Source organism: Chiloscyllium plagiosum, unplaced genomic scaffold (assembly GCF_037043375.1).
Source record: "Chiloscyllium plagiosum isolate Xiang-an unplaced genomic scaffold, Cpla_swu_hap1 HiC_scaffold_15, whole genome shotgun sequence".
In the NCBI taxonomy this organism is placed as follows: domain Eukaryota; kingdom Metazoa; phylum Chordata; class Chondrichthyes; order Orectolobiformes; family Hemiscylliidae; genus Chiloscyllium; species Chiloscyllium plagiosum.
In genome coordinates, this window is record NW_028270153.1 from 33878277 (window position 1) to 33893068 (window position 14792).

The 14792-nt window shown below is 41.0% G+C and overlaps 1 protein-coding gene across 4 annotated transcripts in view; it reads left to right on the forward strand.

Annotated features, from left to right (window-relative positions):
• LOC122560139 (sodium/potassium-transporting ATPase subunit beta-1-interacting protein 3-like) overlaps positions 1-14792 on the forward strand; it is a 204972-nt gene that overhangs the window by 66424 nt on the left and 123756 nt on the right. For all 4 annotated transcript variants that reach the window (XM_043710427.2, XM_043710429.2, XM_043710424.2 and 1 more), the window contains 2 exons: positions 4438-4575; positions 12431-12511. In XM_043710427.2, coding sequence (XP_043566362.1) covers positions 4438-4575; positions 12431-12511 — 219 coding nt within the window. The remainder of the gene's footprint in view (positions 1-4437; positions 4576-12430; positions 12512-14792) is intronic.

The following is a 14792-nucleotide window of genomic DNA, read 5'->3' on the forward strand; positions in this document are numbered from 1 at the left end:
AAGGATGGGTAAATTCATCCACACACTCATGAGGATCCAGGATCTCAAACTGATGCTATGGTGTTAGTATGTTTGAGCTCACACTGAATATTTTAACTTCCCAATGGCTATTTATCAGCTTGTATGAGGCATTTTGCTGTGTCAAGCCCAAACTTGTTCATTGGACTTGCCTTGGCAGATCCAGTTCTGTGATGCATATTGGAATGAGTTTCTTGATTGATAGAGTGCTCCCAAGGCTGTGTTTTCTTATTTACCATCTTCACCAACCACAATTCCACAGTGGATTCTTTGGATGTTAAAATTGCATCAGCCATCAGTCTTATCTAATTATTCTGTTTGACTGAAACAAACCCATATCATCAAAATTATTGGAATCAGTTATTCAGATCTGTATTTACACCTTTTTGAAAATTTCCCTTATTGAGATGAAAGTTGTTTAGGGGTTATCCAGTTTAGGGAAATGAAAATATGCTCAGATCCAGGAATATTCAAAGGAAGTGTATTTTATGCATTTGGGAAGAGAGTGAGAAAGAGAGAGAAAGTTGATGGATTTGTAACTGCAGAATTGGAAGGATTCCTCTCTCTTTCTCACTCTCTATCCCTTTGTTACTTTCAGGCTCTCAAACACAGCACCTGATGACTTACTGTGAACTCAAAGGTATCTATAAATTTTGCTACTTTAGAGGGTGCAAGTCTTCAAAGAAAACTGCAGTTCAGTTTAAACCTCAGAGACTTTCAACTGTAAATTCTTGATTTTTCATTTTGTACTGGATGGTCTCATGTTTTTAGATTAGATTACTTACAGTGTGGAAACAAGCCCTTTGGCCCAACAAATCCACACCGACCCGCCAAAGCGTAACCCACCCAGACCCATTCCCCTACACCTAACACTACGGGCAATTTAGCATGGCCAATTCACCTAACTTGCACATTTTTGGATTGTGGGAGGAAACCGGAGCATCCGGAGGAAAGCCACGCAGACACTGGGAGAATGTGCAAACTCCACACAGAGAGTCGCCTGAAGTGGGAATTGAACCCGGGTCTCTGGCGCTGTGAGGCAGCAGTGCTAACCACTGTGCCACTCACAGATTTTGTACTGATATTTGTGTGTGTGTGATTTTGATGTGTTTTTTAAAAGTTTTCTCATGGTTAGTAGGCAATAAAACTTTCTGTTTCTTTCACTCAAGACAAGCTTGTAATGAGCTCCCTCATTCTTGGACGAGCAACCTGGGTTTCATTTGATGTAGAATGTTTTGTGTGCTAAAAAGAGTTAGAAACCTAGAGTTAGAAACTGAAGGCATTAAAAACAGGGGCGTCAATTGACCTCCTTGTCTGGTTGTGACAATTATTTAACGATCAAGAGAAATAAATGGGGGTGGCATGGTAATTTAGATATTAACACTGCTGCTTCACAGTACCAGGAACCCAAGTTAAATTCCGCCCTTGAGTGTCTGTGTGAATTTTGTACGTTCTCCCTGTGTCTGCGTGGATTTCTGCCAGGTGCTGCGGTTTCCTTCCACAGGTTAGATGGATTGGTGGTGCTAAATTGTCTGTAATGTCCAGGGATGTTAGTTGGATTAGCTATGGGAAATGGAAGGTTATGGGGATAGGGTAGGGGTCTGTGTCTGGGGAGGATGCTTTGTCTCAATAGGATGCTGTTTGGAGGGTTTGTGCAGACTCGTTGAGCTGAATGGCCTCTTTCTGCACTGCAGAGATTTTATGGCATAGTGTCAGTAAATTCAAAACAGGTTTTGTATGGCTTTATAGACAGGGTATATCCAAGTGATTAAGCAGCATGTTATAACTGTTATTTTAACACAGTACCCAAATGCTAAAATTGATTAAAAATAACGAGATCATTGTTAACAAACATTCTCTAGGTGTTGAAGTGTAATTAAACACATTCATCCAAGTGGACTCAGAGTGGAAATATAACAACAAGCTCTGTCCGAAGCACGTGAACCAATGGGAAGGAAGGGGATTGTACTTCCTTTGGGAGGTGCTCTCTGTGCATTGGAGGTATCCCCTCTAAAATACCTTCCACTTTGAGCCTCTACACTTTTTCTCCCAAATTCATCCCACCCCTGCTCCTGCCAGCACTTTGTCCAACCCTCAGCTTATTAAATCTACCTGCAGTATATTATTGTTTAAAGTTGATTAATTTGTAACAGACCTCTTTTCTGCAAAGTTGAGATGAACAGTAGAAACTCAAAAATTCAGTCCGTATCTACAGATTGTGAAATGTTCTATTTTTGTCTGCATTTCTACATTCCCTTGTGGCAGAGGACACTATTTTGCTTTTTGAAAATGGATGCATTTATCAAATAGCTATCAGTTTCGATTTTCATTGGTCTGATTTACTCTGTGATTTGAAATGGTATTACAAAGGTGCACTTCTATAGTTTTCATTTCAGATTACTCAAACCAATTTTGTAACTCTGGAATTGTTTATTGTGGATTAACTGTGTCATCAAATATAAAAAGCCAATTTAATGAACATCTGCAAAAATTTCTAAAATTGTGTTAGGTGAGGCTTCTCGAGTAGAGTTCAAAATCTTAATTTTGTCTCTCAACCATGGGTATGTGTCTCATCATTTTGGGGCATGGTAATGTTACAGAGCCATAGAGATGGTCAATACGGAAGCTGACTTTTGGTCCAAATTGGCTATGCCGTCCAGATATCCCAATGCACGGTGGCTCAGTGGTTAGCACTGCTGCCTCACTGCACCAGGGTCCCAGGTTCAATTCCAGCCTCGGGTGACTGTCTGTGTGGAGTTGGCACGTTCTCCCCGTGTCTGTGTGAGTTTCCCCTGGGTGTTCTGGTTTCCTCCCACACTCCAAAGATGTGCAGGTCAGGTGAATTGGCCGTGCTAAATTGCCCATATTGTTAGGAGCATTAGTCAGGTTAATCTTGGGAGGGTCGGTGTGGACTAGTTGGGCTGAAGGGCCTGTTTCCACACTGTAGGGAATCTAATCTAATCTAGTCCCACCTGGCCTCTATCCCTCCAAATCCTACCTATTCAGATACCCATCCAGATGCCTTTTAAATGTTGCAATTGTACTAACCTCCACCACTTCCTCAGGCAGCACAGTCCACACACACACCACCCTCTGCGTGAAAAAGTGCCTTGGGTCTCTTTTATATCTTTTCCCCTCTCACCCTAAACCTATGCCCTCTAGTTCTGGACTCCCCCATCCCAGGGAGTCTAGAATTTACCCTATCCATGCCCCACATAATCTTATAAACCTCTATAAGATCACCCTCAGCCTCGAACACTGCAGGGAAAACAGCCCTAGCCCATTCAACATCTCCCTATAGATCAAATCCTCCAACCCTGGCAACATCCTTGTAAATCCTTTCTGAACCCTTTCAAGTTTCACAACATCCTTCCGATAGGAAGGAGACCAAAATTGCACATAATATTCCAAATGTGGCCCAACCAATGTCCTGTACAGCCGCAACATGACCTCCCTACTCCTGTACTCAACACTCTGACCAGCAAAGGAAAGCATACCAAACGCCTTCTTCGCTATCCGATCTACCTGCGACTCTACTTTCAAGCAGCTATTAACCTGCACTCCAAGATCTCTTTGTTCAGCAACACTCCCTAGGACCTTACCATTAAGTGTATCAGTCCTGCTAAGATTTGCTTTCCCAAAATGCAGCACATCACATTTATCTAAATTAAACTCCATCTGCCACTCCTCAGCCCATCGGCCCGTCTGATCAATTTCCCGTTGTAATCTGACGTAACTTTCTTCGCTGTACACTACACCTCCAATTTTGGTGTCATCTGCAAACTTACTAACTATACCTCTTATGTCCACATCCAAATAATTGATATAAATGACAAAAAGTAGTGGACCCAGCAGTGATCCTTGTGGCACTCCACTGTCACAGGCCTCCAGTCTGAAAAACAACCCACCACCATCACCCTCTGTCTTCTATCTTTGAGCCAGTTCTGTATCCAAATGGCTAGTTCTCCCAGTATTCCATGAAATCTAATCTTGCTAACCAGTCTCCCATGGTGAACCTTGTCGAACGCCTTACTAAAGTCAATATAGATCACGTGTACCGCTCTGCCCTCATCAATCCTCTTTGTTACGTCTTCAAAAAAAAAATCAATCATGTTTGTGAGACATGATTTCCCATGCACAAAGTAATGTTGACTATTCCTAATCAGAGCTTGGCTTTCCAAATACATGTCCCTCAGGATTCCTTCCAACAACTTGCCCACCACCGATGTCAGGCTCGCTGATCTATAGTTCCCTGGCTTGTCCTTACCACCTTTCTTAAGTTATGTTGTATTTAATGCACTTTGGGATAGTTTTTTGAGAGATGTGATACTATATAACATTGATACAAGTTCTTACTTGTTTCTATAAAGAATGGTTGATAATAATTGACTCATTTTTGTTCTCTCATTTTCCTTTAAGCTTGCTGCTTTGGAGAGACAGATCTTTGATTTCCTGGGCTATCAGTGGGCTCCCATTCTCGCAAACTTCTTGCACATCATTGTTGTCATACTTGGCCTTTTTGGTACAATTCAGTACAGACCTCGGTATATTATGGTGGTAAGTAAAGAACTTCCAAATTTTCATGATGGTGAGAACTCCAAACAGCCACCGTTACATGGACAATAACATTATTGATCTTAGTGTAGTGTTCAATGTATTAGATTTGTTATTCATCACCTTAATTTAGAATTCCGACTGTGGAGTCACCATCTTGAACACTTCCAATCCAACAAAATGCTTTGTCTCTTGAAAAAGCATACCAATATGCAGGTAACATGTTGCTTACAACTATTTGAATGGTTAGAAATTTTATGCATTCAAATTCCTGAAGTGTGCCCACAGAAACATGCTTTTTGTACCCCTTTCCTCCATGTCAATAGTTGATGACAATTTATAACAATCTTATGCTTTTATGACCATCAATGCTAATTTTTGCTTTCCATTGAAAATGTACTAAATTGATTACACTTGTTAGGCCTCAGTTGGAGTATTGTGTACAGTTGTGGGTGCCACATTATCGGAAAGACACTGAAGCACTGGAGAGAGTACAGAAGCAATCGACCAAAACGGTTCCAGGAATGAGTAACTTCAGTTATGAGGACTGATTGAAGAAGTTGGGACAGTTCTCCATGGAGAGAAGAAGGTTAAAGGAGATTTGACAGAGGTTTTCAAAATCATGAGCAACCTGGATAGATTAGACAGGGAGATGCTCTTGCCTATCATGAACGAATTTATGTTTGGAAGGGCATGGGTTAAAAGTAAAATAAACAGCAATGACGCAAGCAAAAATGTTTTCACACAGTAACTAGTTAGGGTGTCATATGCACTTCCTGGAAATGTGATGGAGGCAGGTTCAATTGAGGCATTCAATAAGGGTATTGAATGATTATTTGAATGGTAACGATGTTCAAGGATATGGGGAAAAGGCAGCAGATTGGTGCTAGAGAATAGAACCTGTGTAGGCATGATGGACCAAATGGTCTCCGCTATACTGTAACAATCCTGTGATGTTGTGAATTGAAAGGGATTATAAGTGTTCTGCTTGATGTTTAGTCAATGTCACTGGATTACGAGCTTGATAACATAATCATAAAGCTATCTTGGCATTTTTCAGATTGTGAAATCCCTTCTCCTATCACTTCCAGTACTCTTGTAATTTATCTATCTCCCTCACATCTTTCCCAGACATTAAGGAATCAGTCCCAGAAGGCAGGAACCTCTCGTAGTATTTTGGAAAGTTGTGAATGCCCACTCACTTGTCAGTCATAATTACATTTCTCACAACTCCCATTTCTGTCCACCCCTCCCTATCTCAATGCTCTCAGTCCAAAAACATTACTCCCAACAACAAAAGCTCCCCTGAAGTATTCTTTTTACATGTGAAGAGTCACCTCTTCTATAATGTCACATACCACATACAATCTTCCAGCATTATTATGCCACATTTCAAGAACCACAGAAATCTTCCCTCTGCTACTTCCCATTTCCAACTCTTCTTCCTATTCACCCCATATCCCCTTCCCCCTCATTCTAATTTCCCCACTCCCTTCCCAACTCCCTGTCATCCTTTTTCCTGTCTTCTGCCTTTTCCTTCGCTCTGTCCCTCCTTCCCTCCATTCTGGATTATTGGTGCTGGAAGAGCACAGCAATTCAGGCAGCATCCGAGGACAGGCAAAATCCGAGGACAGGCCTGTCCTCGGATTTTGCCTGTCCTCGGATGCTGCCTGAACTGCTGTGCTCTTCCAGCACCACTAATCCAGAATCTAGTTTCCAGCATCTGCAGTCATTGTTTTTACCTCGTTGATTTTTTCCCTCCTTCCCTCCAGCCTTATCTTCCACATTCCAGGTCAACACCTAAACATGATATATCTACATTGCTAATCCCAGACTACTGAAGTGAAGGGAAGACCAGCACATATGATGGACGACCTTATCTAATATTCTCATATAGTTATAAAAAAGGAGCAAGAGGGAAAATCTAGAAAAGAAAATGCCTAGAGATTTTCTGTTTAGAAATTAAAGTGATAAATGTAGAGCCAATGTGTGAAGGCAAGAGATTTCAATTGATGTGTTGTTCAGGGTTTACTGAATTACTAAAGCAGTTTGAGAAAGTTCCCAATTGTGTTTTAATCATGAAATGGCTGTTTTTAGCTGCAGTTTTCCACCCATCAGTGGGCATCAGTGATTGTGCAAAGCAGTAGTTTTAAACAGGCTAGACACTTTCTGGATCATTTTCCTTTTGAATGGGGAGTGAGAAGGGGCTGAAGAGCATCAGCAAATGAATCTCTATTGTAAAGAACTTCCTGTCTCCTAAACTCTGCATTCTACATTTTTACAACCATTCATAGGCCTAACGTTTCTGCTCCATGAAGATGGGTTTGATGGTGTGACTGGGAGGAAATTCCCAAAATGTGCTGGTAGCTATGTCAGCACTAGGTCACATTTCTGCAAACAACCAAAAGGAATTTGGATGCTAGAAATCTAAAACAAAAACAGAAATTGCTAGAAAATCTCAGAAGGTCTGGCTTCATCTATGGAGAGAAATTAGAGTTAACATTTTGGGTCGAGTGACCCTTCTTCAGAACCTGAAACAGCAAATATAAGAGCAACATTTTTACTAAGAGAGTGATGAGTGTATGGAACTCGGTTCAACTAGGAATAGTGGAACCAAATAGAATTTAACTGGAGAATAGATAAACATATGAGGAGAAGGAAATGGACGGTTATTATGCGGACACAGTCAGATCAGGAAAGGTGGGAGGAGCCTCATGTGGAGTACAAATGCTGTCACAGACTGGTTGGAGGATTATGTACATTCCTGATGAAGGGCTCCTGCCTGAAACGTCGATTTTCCTGTTCTTCAGATGCTGCCTGACCTGCTGTGCATTTCCAGCACCACTTTAATCTGGCCCTTTGAGCTTGCTCCATCATTCAATAAGATCATGGCTGATCTTTACATGGATTCAGCTCCACTTAGCCACCCTCTCACCGTATCCCTTAATTCCTTTATTGTTAAAAAAAACTATCTTAGCTTTACTACTTCACTGGGCAAGGAATCCATAGATTTACAACTCTCTGGGTGAAGATGTTCCTTCTCAATTCAGTCCTAAATCTGCTCCTCCTAATTTTGAGGCTCTGGCCTCTTGTCCTAGTTTCATCTGCCAGTGGAAACATCCTCTCTTCTTCTATCTTCTCTATTCCCTTCATGATTTTGAATATTTTGAGAAGATCCCTCCTAATTCTTCTACATTCCAATGAATATAATCCCAGTCTACGCAATCTCACCTCATAAGCCAACCGTCTCAACTCCAGGATCCTCTGCACCATCTCTAGTGCTAGTACATCCTTTCTCAAGTAAGGAGACCAAAATTACACACACTACTCCAGGTGTGGCCTCGCTAGCATCCTATACAGCTGCAATGTAACCTCCTTGCTTTTAAACTCAATCCCTTTAGCAATGAAGGACATAACTCCATTTGCCTTCTTAATTACCTGCTGTACCTGCAGACCAACCTTCTGTGATTCATGCACAAGGACACCCAGGTCGCTCTGCCGAGCAGCATGCTGCATCTTTTTAACCATTCAAATAATAATCCTTTTTACTGTTACTCCTAGCAAATTTTGTGACTTCACATTTATTAACATTGTATTCCATCTGCCAGACCTTTGCCAACTGAGTTAAAGTATCAGTCCTCTATACACTTTGCTCTGCCAGTCATCTTAGTGTCATCTGCAAGCTTTGACACATTACATATGGTCCCCAATTCCAAATCATCTGTATAAATTATGAATAATTGTGGTCCCAACACTTATCCCTGAGGCACACCACGAGTTACGGATTGCCAACCAGGATAGCACTCATTTATCCCTACTTTTTGGATCCTGTTAGTCAACCAATCCTCTATCCATGCTAATACTTTACCTGTAACACCAGGGATCTTTATCTTATGTAACAGCCTCTTGTGTGGCACCTTGTCGAAGGCCTTTTGGAAATCTAGGTACACCACATTTACTGGGTCCCCATGTCCACCATGCTCGTGATATCTTCATAGAATTCCAAAAGGTTAGTTAAGTATGACTTGCCCTTCATGAAGCCATGCTCCGTCTGTCCAATGGGACAATTTCTATCTCGTGCCTTGCTTTTTCTTCCTTGATAATAGACTCAAGCATGTTCCCCACTAGATAGGTTAGGCTAACCAGTCTATAATACCCCATCTTTTGTCTATGTCCCTTTTTAAATAGTGGCATCACATTTGCTGTTTTTCAATCTGCTGAAAATGCCCCAGAGTCCAACGAATTTTGGAAAATTACCACAAGTGCAGTTGCTATTTCTCCCGCCATCTCTTTTAGTACCCTAGGACGCATTCCATCAGGGCCAGGAGACCTGTCTATCCTTAGCTCCATTAGCTTGCCCAACACAACCTCTTCCATAATAATGATTGTTTCCAGGTCATCACATACCTTGGTCTCTTTGTCAATTACTGACATGTTATTCATGTCCTCCAATGTGAAGACTGACATAAAATACCTATTGAATGCTTTGGCCATTTCATCAGACCCCATAACTAAATGCCCCTTCTCATCCTCTAAACAACCAACATTTACTTTAGCCACTCTTTTTGGTTTTATATATGTATAGAAACTTTTGCGTCTGTCTTTATATTCAAGCTGGTTGGAGATGTCCTGCATTCTGGATTAGTGGTGCTGGAAGAGCACAACAGTTCAGGCAGCATCCGAGGAGCAGTAAAATCGACATTTCGGGCAAAAGCCCTTCATCAGGAATAAAGGAGATGTCCTGCACCCTGGCACCGGGCAGGCAACACACCATACAATTCTCCTGATTTAACAAAGGATACTATCTATTCCCCTAAATATAGAATCTCCTATTGTATATAGAATCCCCTATAACTATCACTTGCCTTTTTGCTCCCTCCTCTTGAATGGCCTTCTGCACCACAGTGCTGTAGTTAGCTGGCTCATCCTGTCTTCAGCCCTTTTCCTTATCTACACAGGGAGCAAACATCGCATACCTGTTGGATAAGGTCAAGAGCTGAGGCTCCTCCACTCCTGAACTCAAGATCCCCCTACCTGCCTCACATGCAATCATACCTATTGTCCCTGATCACTGACTGAATTTGAATTACTTAATCTACCGGGTGTGACTGCCTCCTGAAACAAAGTATCCAGGTAACCATCCCCCTCCTGGATGTGCCACAGTGTTTGACATTCAGATTCCAGCTCATCACCTCTGAGCCGGAGTTCCTCCAAGAACCAACACTTGCTGCAGATGTGGTCTCTGTAGTTTTGCAATGGGATCAGCCAACTCCCACATCATACAGGTACAGCACATCACCTGCCCAGTCATCTCTACTTAGTTAATTTATTAATTTATATAAATTTATGAATTAATTAATTTCTAATACTGCTCTGCTATGCTCTTTTTTCAAACTTACTGCAGATTTCCTACCAGCCAATCAGGTCACAGCTTCCCAGTAAGTTTTATACTCAGTCCCTGAGCTCAGTGAGTTTTATATTCACTCCATGCTGCTGCTGCACCACCTTCCAACCCCTCCCTGCAGACTAGGCCGTGCTCCCTGAGCTCAGTGAGTTTTATACTCACTCCATGCTGCTGCTGCACCGCCTTCCAACCCCTCCCTGCAGACTAGGCCGTGCTCCCTGAGCTCAGTGAGTTTTATACTCACTCCATGCTGCTGCTGTACCGCCTTCCAACCCCTTCCTGCAGACTAGGCCATGCTCCCTGAGCTCAGTGAGTTTTATACTCACTCCATGCTGCTGCTGTACTGCCTTCCAACCCCTCCCTGCAGACTAAGCTGTGCTCCCTGAGTTTAGTGAGTTTTATACTCACTCCATGCTGCTGCTGCACTGCCTTCCAACTACTCCCTGCAGATTGGCATATTCCACATAGCATACCATATTCCACATGAGCCAGAGTTGTCATATTTTATTTCAGTTTGCTTTGTTTTTCTACATTCAAATCCTTACCTGCTCTTCCACCAGATTTAATAATGGAGTGCCCTTTTGCTTCTTAAATTTTGTGGAGACATACACATTGAAAATGATCAATGCCCCAGTCTACAAATCCTGTGCCCAGAGGCCTCAGTCAAACTTGGAACCCCTAGTGAAACTCACAATCACTCAGAAAACATTGCATACCAGCTTGGATCAGGTCTATCTATGCCTAGCACATTGGGATATGATTTGTTTTATTATTAATGCAGCGTGCAAGTGTTCTGCAATCATGTTTCTTGGTATATTTTTACAATATGTTTGAGTTGTAAAGGATTAGAAGAGTGTTGGGTGAGGATGAGGAGCACCTCCATGTTCTTGAGATGAAGAGTTCTTCTTCCAGCTCTGGATGTAAAGTGCCCCAATAGACTTCATGAAGAAGAGAAGGGAGTTTTCCCAATGACTTGGCTTGTAACATTTATTAACTGAAACCACTAAAAGAAATTAACTATTCATCTATTTCTATAGTTTATATAGAATTTTCCAATGTGTTTGCACCTTCATGCTTGCTAAGAAGTGAAAATGACTACATTTCAAAAGTAATTCCTTTGTTGTGAAATGCTTAAATTCATTTGACAACGTGAAAGGCACTATATGAATGTGTTAACGTGGCTCCTATCATATTTCACATAAACCAGAGTTATTATATTTTGTTTCAATTTGGTTTGTTTTCAACATTCAACACCAACCATTTCCAGGTATGCAGAAAACATTTGCATTGATTTTCTTGTTAAATTTGTTGAGATTGAAAACCTTCAATCCATTTTGTGAAGTTCTTAAAATCAACATGAAAGTTTATTATCAACCATGATAATGTTACTTTTAAGATTTTAGCTCAATACTTGAGCATCTACTCCAAACTCAGGGAGAGCTGTTATTGTTCCAATATGAATGCTGAAAACAAAGTGCTTTTGACTGTATTTTAACCTGTAGGCTTTTGTCAAAATAGCCACAGTGAGGGCCAGAACAACACAGATCAGTATTTCTCCCAATGGAATTAGTTTCATTGCAAGATCAGAAATTTGTGCAGGTTTTCTGACACAACGACTAAGTGTAAAGAAAATTTATAAACAGAAAAAGAACACACGAGCTTTCATTGTAATGAGGAATGTATCTTATCTTGAATCTAAAAAAGCACAGTTATAAATAATTGAATGATGTTATGAACATTTGGAATTAAAGTCTAATTTGGGCTGCTTTTGTTGATGAAAATATAAAAATGCAAACATTCTTCTTATAATCATTGAAAATGATGTCTTCTATAATAATCTACAACTTGCAAGGAGAGTGATCCAGTGGTATTGTCATTAGACTTTAATCCAGAGACCCAGGCTAATGCTTTGGGGGACATGGGCTCAAATCCATTGTGGCAGATGGTGAAATTTGAATTCAATTAATAGACGTGGCTTTAAAAAAATTGGGTGGCAAGCAGAAAACTATTGAGGTTCACTAGCATTTATTTGGGAAAGGAAAATCTGTCATCCTCACTTGTCTGGCCTCCATGTGACTCCAGCCCTACAGTAATGTGGTTTACTCTTAACTGCCCCCTGAATTTGCCTAGCAAGCCACTCACTTCAATTACTTCCAGACAATGAATTGTTGGTAGGCCCACCTTCCATAAACGAAAAAGCAAAAGAGAATTTTGAATTGAATTTTCAATGATTGCAATTCCAGCTAAACAACATTGACAATTATCCAACTCAACACTGCAGTACTAACTTTGCAATTATCATGTCTTTCAGATCATGTCGGATCACTGTACATCTGAGTACAAATGAATAATCATTATTTTCACACCCATAAATGCAGTTGAACAATTTGATTTGTGATGTTCATTCATAAGTCTGTGAACATAACGCCAAACGTTTTGCTTTTATTTCTCTAGTATGCAGTCTGGACAGCACTGTGGGTCACCTGGAATGTATTCCTCATCTGTTTTTATTTGGAAGTAGGAGGTCTTTCAAAGGTAGGTTGCTTACTTAATCCTAGGCTGGAAGTATTTGAAGATTGTAGCTCACTATCAAACTCTTCAAGAATTTTGTGGCATAAAATGAAGTGATTGTGTTGTCCAGTTGGTAACAAAAGGTAAAATTAAATGCAAGATATTTTGAGTAATGTAGCTGTTGGCACCAACATGTTGTCTTTGCACCATTAGACTTGAGTTTGAATCTACTACAGACTGACCTTAAACAACCATACACATTAGTGGATTTGTTTCACAAGCTTGAATGTTGGATGATTTCACTTATTTGGTGAAATATCAGCATGTCTTTTCTCAGAAATTGAAATGGGCTGATGCAAGACTACTGCTTTTAGAAACTGGGGTTAAAGTGTACATTCACTGATCCTACCATCCCAGTGCAGAGCTGTGTTTGAAGAGGATGTAGGTTGAACTCAATATAGTGCTGATTCTCTGTTCTTCCAAGCCTTTGAATGCAATGATATGAGATTGGTAAATGTATCTTAAAATTGCCCTACAGAGTAGGTGGAGTTTTCCCCTCGTATTGAATCTAATCTGATGATCATTCATACTGACACTTGACTATATTGAATAAATAGTCTGTTTTATTGTTAGCTCTCCTGAATAGAGAGATTAGCCAAAATTAATCAATTAGAAATCAAGTTATTTTAAGTATGCTCTGCAATAATGGACAAATAAATGTTATCCTTTGTGATATCTCATAACTAACTGTGAAAGAAAAGTAAGTACACACTGAGCTCATTTAGAGCTTTATTGATCCTCAGTGAGAAAAGCTTGTGTGAATTAGGAATTGTTTGTGAAATTCTATTTCTGTGTCAGGAGGGAGGGTTTCAGGTACTTGGATAATTTGGGCTCATTCTGGGGAAGGTGGGACCTGTACAAACAGGATGGTCTTCATTTGAATCAGAAGGGTACTAATATCCTGGGTGGGAACTTTGCTGGTGCTATTCGGGTGGGTTTAAACCAGCTCAGCAGGGGGGATGGGAATCTGAGGTGTAGTTACAGTGCACAGGAGGATGAGAGTAGGGAGGACAGGGACAGGATTTCACAGTCATATGAATGTGCTGGCAGACAGCAAATTGGTTTGAAGTGTGTCTACTTCAACGGCAGAAGTATCCGAAATAAGGTAGGTGAGCTTCTAAGAGAAAGTGAGGACTGCAAATGCTGGAGATCAGAGCTGAAAATGTGTTGCTGGAAAAGTGCAGCAGGTCAGGCAGCTTCCAAGGAGTAGGAGAATCGACATTTCGGGCATGAGCTTCAGACTTTCCTCATAGGTGAGCTTCTAGCATGGATAGATACCTGGCACCTCGATGTTGTGGCCATTTCAGTGACATGGATAGAGCAGGGTGAGGAATGGATGTTGCAAGTTCCAGGGTTTAGATCTTTCATTAAGAACATGCAAGGCAGTAAAAGAGGGAATGTATGGCCTTGTTAGTCAAGGATATTGTAACGGTGGCTGAAAGAACTTCTGACGAGGACTTGTCTACTGAGGTAATGTGGGCTGAGGTTAAAAACAGAAGAGGAGAGGTCACACCTCTTGAAGTTTTTATAGGCCTATGCAGAGTTCCAGGGAGGTGGAAGAGAGGATTGGCAAAATTATTCTGAATTGGAGTGAAAGGAATAGGGTGGTCATTATGAGGGACTTTAACCTCCCCGACATTGACTGGAAATGCTATAACTTTAATATGTCGGATGGATCAGTTTTTGTCCAATGAGTACAGGAGGGTTTCCTGACACAGTATGTTGAAGGGCTGACAAGAGGGGAGGCCACACTGGATCTGGTACTTGGTAATGAACCAGGCCGGGCATTTGATTTAGTGGTAGATGAGCACTTTGGACAGTGTGACCATAATTCAGTTACGTTTAGTTTAGCAATGGAAAGGGATCGGTACATGCCACAGGTCAAGAGTTATCAATGGGGCAAGGGCAATTATAATGCAATTAGGCAAGAATTAGGATGCATAGAATGGGGTAGCAAAATGCAGGGGATGCAGACAATGAAAATATGGAGCTGGTTTAAGGAACAGACATTACGTGTCCTTGATAGGTATATCCCTGTCAGACAGGGAGGAAGTGTTAAGGTAAGGGAACTGTGGTTTACTACAGAAATTGCATCTCTTGTTAAGTAGTAGAAGGAGGTTTATGTGTTGATGAGATAAGATGGTTCAGATGGTAGAGTTACAGATTAGCTAGGAAGGATTTAAAGAGAGAGTTAAGAAGAACAAAGAAAGGACACGAGCAGTCTTTAGCAGGTAGAATAAAGGAG